Genomic DNA, 12,255 nt, shown 5'->3' on the forward strand with positions numbered 1-12,255 from the left:
TCCTTGATTTCGTTGCACACGCAACAGATACTTGTTCATTGGGGAGAGTAACTTCTAGAAAAAGGGGTGTAACTGTGGTTCTGTGTAATATTCAAAGTACACTAAAAACTCATATGCTAGATTTGTTTCATTATATTTACCGCGGAAAGCTCCACGCGTAACATTTATCTCTGTCCTATAGCGAAAGGGCGAGGCAGGATGGCTGGCCACTTCATCACTGAATATCAGTAGGATGATCTGGACAACACATGCATCTAGATTACTCCGGCCTTGGACGTGTTCTGGATAATGGGAATTACTCAGTGCATTGTCTCGTGTAGGTCGTGAAAGTAGACAGCAGCGGGTGGGGCTCCTCATGGCGTGTAGCGCCTGCGTTAAGTAGTTCTTTCATTCGGCTAGAGGAACCGACCCACCTGACGGACGACTATAGTGTAGGAAAATACCTACTTGACTCTAGAACCAAAAGCGAAAATGGCATCGTGCATGTTTGTGTTGTTCATGTTTTTGTCTTGGGCTGAAGCGCATCCGACATTGAGTCTTATTGTAAGTACAGAAATAAAATTATTGTTAATTTCATAATGACGTATTTAAGTTTATATATATATTTATATAGTAGCATATAATACTGAATGTATCAATAAGTTTATATATATGTATGTATGTATATAGTAGCTTATAATACTGAATGTATCAATAAGTTTATATGTATTTAGTAGCATATAATACTGAATGTATCAATAAGTTCATATATATGTATGTATATAGTAGCATCTGTTAAACCTGGTTACTGAATTCGTTCAAAATTATCTTCATTTAATGCAACTGAAAAAAAATTATATTCTAGCTTTATCTATAAACACGTTGGTTTAAAAGATACAAAACAAAGGGGAAAAACTTTAAATCTTAACACTGATAAATTGGTGTAATTATTCAATATGCAACTAACCAACCACAAGAAACTCCAATTTTTAATTATAAGTCGTATAACGAAATCCTATATTCATCTTTGAGCTAATATATTTTCTTATATTACTAAATGTTGGAATTCTCCGACGGTTTTGTTTAAAGGTTATTTTAATACGGATGTTTCCGCAGAGCTACTCACTACAGCTGTGTAAACAACAAATCAGGGGACAAAAAATTAACAAACGTCATTAAACCTAGAACTCAGTCTTAACTTATAAACAAAATGGCTAAAAGATAAAATTATGAAGGTCAGACTGATGTTGTTCATTTTGACTCAATTTCTGTTGGATTTTATTTGTGGTTCTTATTACTATAGTGACTTAACAGAATTTAATTTAGCATTTAGCCTTATTCCTAAGAGGTCTATAATACATTGTGTAGACGACTGTCGGTAAGATTTGTCCCGTAAGTATGTATATAGGGACTGATATACTTCGTGTACATTTTCTAATACTGTTATTGAGAATTCGTTACATAAACAGAATGTACAAAATTAACTTCATCTCACCTGAATAGCTTTTACTCGTACCAAAAAAAAAAACACACAAAAAATACTATTGTTGCGTATCTGCTTGTTTGTTAATTTCCTGTATAAATTCTTTCCGAGGAACGTCAGCGATACAAGTATTTTTTAATTAAAACTAGTTTATTCTTTCTCGATACATCTTTGTAATACACAGAATTTCCACAGTCACTCTAAACATAACAACCTTTATAACACAAGCTATAAATCACAGCGATTCACACACTTTACTTACGGTGCTTACTGTTCGCTTGACTCAATTATCTATCTCTTAAATCTATCTATCTCGCTGGCTTTCTTTGCCAGGCTTATATATTAAAAAAGAGGGCGTCTAGCAAACACTCGGACATTCGCGGGATTCCCCGATAATTCTAGAAACTCCAGCGTGCATACTCCCAGAGTCTCGCGACTTCCGCTGTCGTAACACTATTATTGTAGTCTAATGACGAATACAATCAACGAACGTGAAGAATAACAATATAGTTAATGAACGTTTTGGAATACACAAATTCCATCTTCAGTAAATACATAACTATAATTACTAGTAGTAATATGAATATAGATTAAAAGCTTTGTACTACGATAAACCTTTGTGAGGGCAACGTTGAGACTCAAATGGAGGGGAATTGTAAAAAAAAAAAACAGTAAATAAAGTTGGACATAGATCTACATCAAATAAATAAGTAATAAGTATGAGTTAAAACAAACTTAATTCAACAGAAGTTCAATTATTAATGGCATGGGGGGTTTCTTTAATAAGTGGATACTTTATTCTGAAGTTCCTAAACTGTGTTGTTCGTAGCTAAAACTTTAAAATCCGTTGATGAGATTTTGTGTCCAGTAGTTTGACTGTGTGTGAAGAAGAGTAGGGAGATGATAAGGGGTGACCTGTTCTACAGGAAATCCCTGTGTGTTCATGGATGTGTAGAGTTAAATGGCGTTTTACAGCTAACACACGTATACATAAGAAAATAACGCATGAACGAAATGGGATTGGAAAGCAGTCTTTCGAAAGGAATGTGATAAGTTGATTTAACGTCATTTCTCAGTTGAACTTGTGTGTGGTAGTAATATAATAAGTTAGTGAGTTGATTTTTTTTATAATTGATCTCTGTTTACGTAAGACAAAGACACCAGTACTGTAATCCGCTTAATGTTAGTAAGCGGATTAAGTTGTCCATTAAAAAAGTCACAACTGGTGGTTTCAAGAAAAGGTCGAGATAAAGAAATAAGGAGAACAAACGTTAAAAGCTCTAGTACGTAAATTGGTGATCAGGTTCCGTTTGTAGTTAGAGCGAGAGAAGCTGTCGAAGCGTATGTACAAGCCAGTTAAGGTTTTCTTGCGGTATACTGACGTAAAACATCGTTAGCATCATAATGGTTTATAAGGATATCTAAGGTGAGCAGACTAAGGTTGTCTCAATTTCACAAGGAAATTTATGTTGAGATGATAAGTGTTTAGGTATTCTAGAAACTTAAGTGCATGGAATTTAGACCCCTTTGTCCTTAACCAATCAGATAAGATAGTACTGTCTTCATGAGTATCCATTTTTGTGTTGAATGCTCATTTATACCTTAGCACCGCTAATCTATTAGGGAATATGCGGAAAAGCAACGTACTACATCCGGTGATCACGAGAATTATACCGGGGTTAAATCCAAGTATTCATTACTGTCAAAATTATGATTATATAACGTTCGTTTCTCTTCCTGGTTTAAATAGGTTTAAACTAACAATGACAATCAGTTTCTGATTTTCTTAACCAAACCCAATATTTTAAATCATTTGTCTGACTAAACAAATACCTAAGGATAAAAGAAATGAGAATATTATAAGATTTTTTCTGATGTTATATGCACCAAGCTAATATTTTGTTCAAATGTTGTACACTTCCGAAACATACAGCAAACCGTACGATTTTTTATAAGTATTTTTGTTTTGTTTTTGTAGTCTGATTAATTTATTATATTTATTTCATAAACTATAAACTTGACCATATGAAAGAAGGCTTTTCTCTGTTGGTTATTATAGGAAAGTATGTTTAGTGACTTATCAAACAGAACAGAAATTTAAAAGCGGCAGTATATGTTAACAGAAGATGGAAATTATTTCAAGTGAAAAAGTAATGTTTTGCCATGGAACTGTTTGTGAGGGTATAAGACCAAATGAAGAGAAATGATTATATGAAACTGTTCGTGAGTGTATAAGACCAAATGAAGATAAATTATTATATGGAACTGTTTGTGAGTGTATACGACCAAATGAAGAGAAATTATTATATGGAACTGTTTGTGAGTGTATACGACCAAATTAAGAGAAATAATTATATGGAACTGTTTGTGAGTGTATAGGACCAAATGAAGAGAAATTATTATATGGAACTGTTTGTGAGTGTATACGACCTAATGAAGAGAAATGATTATATGGAACTGTTTGTGAGTGTATAAGACCAAATGAAGATAAATTATTATATGGAATTGTTTGTGAGTGTATACGACCTAATGAAGATAAATTATTATATGGAACTGTTTGTGAGTGTACACGACCAAATGAAGAGAAATTATTATATGGAACTGTTTGTGAGTGTATACGACCTAATGAAGAGAAATTATTATATGGAACTGTTTGTGAGTGTATAGGACCAAATGAAGAGAAATTATTATATGGAACTGTTTGTGAGTGTATACGACCTAATGAAGAGAAATAATTATATGGAACTGTTTGTGAGTGTATAAGACCAAATGAAGATAAATTATTATATGGAATTGTTTGTGAGTGTATACGACCAAATGAAGAGAAATAATTATATAGAACTGTTTGTGAGTATATATAACCAAATTATGAGAAACATGCTATAGATAGTCTATTCACGGACATGGCTCTGAAGAGGGAAGTAAAATCAATGTTCCAATGCAGTGTTTTACACTAGTGTTCGTTGATCTCTTAAATAACCATACAGCATTTTAAAGTTTATAAACAACAGTAAAGGTGGGAGGACGAGGTCCAAGTGAACCTGACCCTTCCAGGTCGCACACAACAACCAAATGCCAGTAAAGTGACACAGTGCCGGAAGATAGATTCTGAGTTTTGTGATCGAGTAAGATAGAAGTACCTTCTTTTGGCTTGTTCAAAAAACCATTACAACCGCCAGTCTATAAGCCTACTGTTCCGTCGACGAGGAATTGTTTATCTATTTAAAGTTAAGAACAAAGCTACACAATAGGCTATCTGTGCTTTGCCCACCACGAGTATCGAAACCCGGTTTCTAGCGTTGCAGACATGCCGCTATACCACTGAGGGGCACCGACGAGGAGCTATATTACTTCACTGGCACACAGAACCCTCCTAAGGAGCTATAACGCAAGAAACCTTCATTTTCAACAGACGAACTGTTTTCCTACAAAATTAACTATTAATTTGAAATCGACTTCACTAAGCGAATCCAACTACAAGACTAACGACTACAGTCTTAGTCTCTGAGACCAAGCAACGGTTTTTCAAAATGACGATGAAAACTAGACTAACGTCTCCGTTTCTACTAGTGCAAATCAAAGTGATAGAGACCACTTCCACTAGTAACTTATACAGTAAGTCTATTGTAGGTGGCATTCCCAGTACTAGTAAGCCTAACCTATACTTAAGTCCTAACTTGGATAATTTAATATTAGTTGATAAGAAGGAACTTAGAACTATTACAAAACAAAACGTAAAGTGGTAAGGAGGACTACGGATAGCCATATCTCTCCTGACCAGGTAATAAGTGATAGTGAAATGCAAGTAGCAAATAATGTATCTGAAGAACAAACCACCATCCTGGATGACACAACACAAAATACCAAAAACAAGATAATGATGGCTTCACCCTGATGGCCAAAAAGAAACGAAAAAAATACTCAAACACAAACACAACGGGCACTAGAAAAAATAGTATTCGGTAATCATTGAAGGCTCCTATAAAGATCCGGGACTGGCGGCCGAAATAAGACGAAGTAAAACGAAAATTACAAATATCGAACGCTTAGCTAAAGGCAGCGTACTAATCAAAGGTGCAGAACAGGCTGATCTTAACAGCCTAATAAAAAATTGGCCTAAATATACTTTTAAACCTGGAAAAATGTACATATATTTACCAGGGATGAAGGCACAAACAACAGAACAAATCCGATAAATTCAGAAAGAACTAAGAAATAATAACATTGAATACATTAAAATTGAACATCCTCACATACACAGAAACCAACAAAGAATGTAAAAGTATTTACAGACAACCCCCCGGAATATCCAGAGTTTGATATCTAATGGTATCATTCTCTGATATCAGCGATTTCAGGTGGATGAAACAGAAATGGCCACAGTAGGTGTGACGCAATGTTACAACTACCAACGGTATGGTCATGTAGCTGCAGCCTGTAAATCTCTCCCATAGTTTATTGGTTGTGGTGGAGACCGTCAAATAACCCAGTGTAAAATATAACATGACAGCCCATTTTGTTGCAATTCTAAAGAAATACATGTAGCCACTTACAATAGCTGACAAAAATACAAAGAAATAAAAACAAGAATATATCACATAAATCACAACATACCAGAATCAAACACACAGCACAAAGAAGCAGACTAAAGAACACAAACACAAGTTAAAACACCTCTTCTACCAACACTTGTTATACAAGAAACATTCACACAAACAAAAACCTACGCAGCAGCAGTAACAAATCAGACAAATAACAAACACATAAGTAACAAAACATAGCCACAAAATAAATCCACAAATAACATAAAAGAAACTGCACCCGAAACTAGATCACCACAGCAAAAAAACAAATAATAGAACAAAAACAACAAACCATAATTACCAAAAGTAACCCAATTGTGGAAGCACTTAAAAACACATTTATTGACTTCATTAAAGAATATCAAAATCCCCAAAATAAATAAGACTGTATCACACTCTTAATTATAACAACCAAGAAACACACATACCGATCATACCCTAACTAGTGCAACAGCTCATGGTCACATTTCTTCATTAAAATTCACTGTGCACCATATAAATATCCATGGTAGTCTTGCTTCCAAGAGACATGAGATCGAAGACATATTATCACATACAAATACCGATGTCTTAGTTCTATCGGAAATTAAGCTAAATAAATATAATACTTTAAACATTGTAGTTTATACAACAGTTAGAAAAGTTCTATCGGAAACTACGCTAAATAAATATAATACTTTAAACCTTGTAGTTTATACAACAATTAGAAAAGTTCTATCGGAAACTAAGCTAAATAAATATAATACTTTAAACATTGTAGTTTATACAACAATTAGAAAAGTTCTATCGGAAACTAAGCTAAATAAATATAATACTTTAAACCTTGTAATTTATACAACAATTAGAAAAGATCAATTAGATGGAAATGATCTAAATAGGGGAATTGCTTTAATATATAAAACAACCATATATGTAACACAGATAGAGCTGGAATCAAGTACCTAATGTATAGCAATATATATTCATATCTCACACAACAATTGCATAACAATAGCTGGAATATATTGTTCTCCACAAAAAAAAACAATATATATTAATTTATTAAATAAACTTAACCAGAATAATCAAATTTATTAATCATTGGAGATTTGAATTGTGAACGTCAAGATTTTGGTTGTCATCTAACTGCAACAAATGGAAGAAAAGTGATTGTGTGTTGTTAAACGATTTCACTCCTACACACACAAAGTTCTGATATAATACCAGCGATATATTGGATTTTTGTAAAAGTCCATCAAGTATTAACAATAAATGTTCAAGTTCTAACATTGGTTTTGATCTAGATAGTGACCTTTTACCAATAACAAGTGTCTTCGATCTCGAACCCCATCATAATAAACCTACAAGAAAAACAAATCTTAATTACAATAAAGCAAACTGGGAAATAAATACAGCAGGAAAATCATCTGATATTGATAATTACTGAGTGCCTTACCAAAACTTCAGAACAGTCAATACCGAAACAAAAACAAAATACAGCCCAAACCAGACGGCAACCTCATTCACAAATTATAAACATGATAAAAGACCGCCGCCAACTGAGAATACAGTTTATGAATACAAGAAACCCGTACATCAAAACTCAAATTGACATTCTAAGAATTAAAATAAGAAATGATATAAAACAAGATACTTTGGACAGTTTCTGTTCAAAGCTAAACGATTACACAGAACCGAAAACGTTTTGATCACACCTAAAACGTTTTACAAACTGTCAAAAGACTACTAAATCACATCATAAAATAAGATAGCATATACAAACGAACAAAAAAAACAATGTTTTTAAAGAACAATTGAGAAAAACCTTTAAATCGCATAAGGAACCAGCCATGAACACAAACACTATTTTCATACAGTAAACGAATATTTGGAACAAAATAAACACAAAATTTCCCAGTAATTACAACAAATTCACAAAATTCAAGCAGCATTGATTACGTAAGTAGAATAACACATACACTAACAAAAATTAGAAGTAATTACATATATAAAACAAACCAAAAATAAAGTTAGAGGTGAGGATGGGATACAAGCCAGTATCCTTGAAAAGGGTACTCAGAAATTGTTTGGCCATTGGACAGCATTGTTTAATTTATCTCTCAACTCTGGTTACATACCAACCTTTTGGATGCCAGCAAATGTTATGTTTCTAAAAAAAGGTAAACCAGAAAGTTACCGACCAACTAATCTGACTAATTGTGTAAGAAAATTTTACAAAGAATTATTAGCAATAGGAACTACAATTTTCTAGAGATCACATCAAAATTATCTAAAGTTCAAAATGGTTTTAGAAAATTATGGTAGACAACAGATCATTTATTTGGTTTAACAGAAACCATAATCAGGCAGAAGATAGCACTGTCTATTGTTGGGATGGCTCGGATTGTTCATCGAAATGGTATTTTAAATATCTCCCCAATAGGTCATCAGAACTTTACAATATTACGTAGTGTTTCCTTTTATAACAATGTCTACGCGATGACTGAGTCACAAGTTCTGGGAATGTCTGTAAATATCATAGCATGATAGTTTGAATTTCTTGTTCTTCTGCTTCTTTTTATTACGTGATAACTCATCAAAAACCAAAACAATGGTGCCAACCAAATTCACTGAGAAGACAGTTTCAAACGGAGTATCTGCTTTTACAAGTATTATTAATAACTATTGGATTTTTTTTAAAATCATATTTCTAGTGTAAACGATGGTATTATTACCCCTTGAAGTTAGCTTTCATACAGAAATGTTGTGTGCCCTTTAAAAGCTTAAGTACAGGGTGAAACAGGAATTACTAGCCAATAATAGATAAACAATGAATATTACAAAAGTAAAGAAAATACTTTTCAAAAAAGGAAGTAAATGTAGGTATGGCTAATATCAATCCTTCAAAAACAATGCAAACAAGATAGTAGGAATGGCATTTGCATCATCCCTACATAATAACATAGGTAAGAATTAACATATAGCAATATATATATATATATAACTATTCAATCCCAATTGAGTTTAATTTATCCTATTTTTGTCTGTTAACATTCTACTACACTGTTTCTGGATAAAAGTCACTATTTCCATTTATATTATGTCCTTACTGAATGATATTCACATAAACAGATATAGGATAGAATATAAAGTGTTAGATATTTGATAGGGATATATGTATATATCAGCCATTCAGGCTGTTTTATACGTTTTTTTATCATCTACTTGTAATTATTTCACAATACATTTTACATTACATTGTTTGATATCCAAAATTATATAATTTTCTTAAAGTGTCTTACTTGATTTTTTACGTGCTTAATGTAAAGCTTCCATTGATGTATACATTTTTTGCTTTATTTATATTTATTTTGGACGTCTTTCTTCATTAAACAGGGATGCGACTGTTCCAGTACAGAGTCTTACTCAACTCCTGATTGGTTGGAAACTGATGTTGTCGCAGGTTTTAGAATATGGCAGCTGCTGTTTCTCAGTATTGGAGGATTTATTGTTCTTGGTGAGTTTCAAAACTATGAGTGATATTAATAACTACACATTTTAGCTTACATTAAAACACGTACTATTTATGTTTAACTCTATACATGTTACATATACTTTTGAAAAAATAACAACATATTATTTCAACCACAATTTCATGATAACATTACTGTCAAATTAAAGATACTGTACTATTTAATAATGCCGTAAAATCCAAGAAACAATGTTATCTAACAATACTGTAAAATTAAAGGAAAATGTCAATTAACAGTTCTGTAAACATTTAATGGATTCTATCACGTAAAAGTCCAGTAAAACCAAAAGAACGATGACACTTCACAATGATGCGAAATAAAATGACCAATGTCTCTTAATAGCTCTGTAAAATAAATTGACAATGATATCTAGCAGAGCTGTAAAATTAAAGCGATAACTCCACCTAACATGACTTGAAAATGAAAAGTACAGTGTTGCTTTAAAGTTCTATAAATCAAAGGGATAATAACACCTAACAGTGCTTTAAAATAACGTGACAATGACATCTAGCAGAGCCACAAAATGCAAGCGATAACTCCACTTAATAGGACTTTAAAGTAAAAGGTACAGTATCACTTAACAGTTCGATTCATAGGGATAATAACACTTAACAGTGCTTTAAAATAACATGACAATGACATCTAACAGAGCCACAAAATGCAAGCGATAACTCCACTTAATAGGACTTTAAAGTAAAAGGTACAGTATCACTTAACAGTTCAATTCATAGGGATAATAACACCTAACATTGCTTTAAAATAACGTGACAATGCTATCTAGCAGAGCCATAAAATAAAAGCGATAACTCCACCTAATAGGACTGTAAATTTAAAATAGTGTCGTTTAAAAGTTCTGTAAATCAAAGGGAGAATAACACCTAACAATTCTTTAAAATCTTTTTGAAAATATTGTAAAAATCAAAGGTAATGTGAAATCTAACAATTCGAAAACTATAAATTTATTTTCAGAAATTTAGATTTAATTTTGCGTTTTTTTATAACTTTTTTCCTTGTCGTTTTTCGTGTTTTTAACTTTTCTCGAATATTTGACGATAACAAAAGTTGATTTAATGTTGACATTTTTGCGTAAGATATCAATGAATTTCAATTCACTGGTAAACAAATTGAGGAAACCTTGAGGAAAATGTCTTTACTTTCATTTGATGTGTGTAAGTGAGAACAGTCAATGAATTTCGGTGATAAAGTACAGATCCATTAGTTTGGTGATTTCATCTCCTACACGCCTCTAGTGGTTTGTTTGTTTGTTTTTGAATTTCGCGCAAAGCTACACGAGGGCTATCGCTATCTGCGCTAGCCGTCCCTAATTTAGCAGTGTAAGACTAGATGGAAGGCAGCTAGTTATCACCACCCACCGCCAACTCTTGGGCTACTCTTTTACCAACGAATAGTGGGATTGACCGTCACATTATAACGCCCTCACGGCTGAAAAAGCGAGCATGTTTCGAACCCGCGACCCTCGGATTGCGAGTCGAGCGCTCTAACCACCTGGCTATGCCGGGCCGTCTCTAGTAGTAAGTTGGAGAGTTCAACAGCATTTAAATATTGCTTTCATAAAATACAACTGAAGGAGACCTTTCAAGAATTTTCAGTTAATTTGACTTACGTGTTTCCTACTAATAGTACTGCTTAGTCTTAACCCAATTCATTTTAATCAACATTTTATGGCTGGAAAAAAACATAAGAAGACACTGAAGTAATCAGTGTTCCATTAAATATCCTATCATAATGAATAAAGCTCTAATACTTTAACCAATACCTTTTGCAAGAGTTTACTTCCTTTTTATCAGTAGGCTTGATGATTGTTAAATTAACCAAAACGTTGGAGAAAGGTCCAGTAACAAACACTTTTACGAACATTTACTAATTTCTATGTGTTTTCAAAAACATACTACCTCATGAGAGATAAAACAAAGCTTTGAATTTTAACTTAAATTTACACTTGCAAATCAGTCTCTAGCTTTTATTACTTTTAAGTAGCTCCATTATTTTTCTAAATATTTCTCTTCTATGCTCCCCAGTGACTTAGCGGTATGTCTGAGGGCTCACACTGCTAAAACCTGGGTTTCGATACTTGTGATGGGCACAGCACAGATAGCCCATGCGTAGCTTTGTGCTTAACTACAAACAAACTAACTCTCTTCTATTATTATTCAATACTACCAGTTGTTTAGAAAATACCAATGTTATATTCGTTTGAATGCCTGTTTTATGTTTTAAATGCCTCTATTTTATTCTTATCATTATACATCTGTACTTTTCTTTTAGTCGTATTTTTGTGCTGTGTGATCAAGATCCGAATACCTCGCACTAAACAGGAAATTGAGGTCGAATACCAACGCAAACTGTTAACACATAGTTTCCGTGCACACCTAGACATGCTATCCATGGGTGAAGTGAATTTTGTTACAGGTTTGTCATATTTCTGACTGATATTTTTTTTTCCAGTTGATTTCTATATTAAGATTTAAAACAAGAGTTGCAAGCTTAAGCCTACTTAAAACCGGCCTTGAAAGGTGGAGAGTAAAAGGATCTATTAGTGTACCTTGTTCTCTGAAGAAATGTTTATATGTTTATCAATCTCCTCTGTTCTCTCAATCTCATACATATATACACCTGGAAAAAAGTTAAGCACCCCCGTGTTTTTTTCAAGTGATTCACATTCGACGTTCTTGTGACT

General features: G+C 33.0%; 1 protein-coding gene across 1 annotated transcript; it reads left to right on the forward strand.

Annotated features, from left to right (window-relative positions):
- Nucleotides 1-442: 442 nt before the first annotated feature.
- LOC111085081 lies at nt 443-11,987 on the forward strand (the record flags this gene model as incomplete). The annotated part of the gene is made up of 3 exons (XM_022382203.1): nt 443-543; nt 9,421-9,541; nt 11,844-11,987. Coding segments are annotated over exons 1-3 (337 nt in total), but the record flags the coding sequence as incomplete, so codon positions are not given.
- Nucleotides 11,988-12,255: the final 268 nt, after the last annotated feature.

The sequence above is a fragment of the Limulus polyphemus genome, unplaced genomic scaffold (genome assembly GCF_000517525.1).
Source record: "Limulus polyphemus unplaced genomic scaffold, Limulus_polyphemus-2.1.2 Scaffold229, whole genome shotgun sequence".
Lineage (NCBI taxonomy): Eukaryota > Metazoa > Arthropoda > Merostomata > Xiphosura > Limulidae > Limulus > Limulus polyphemus.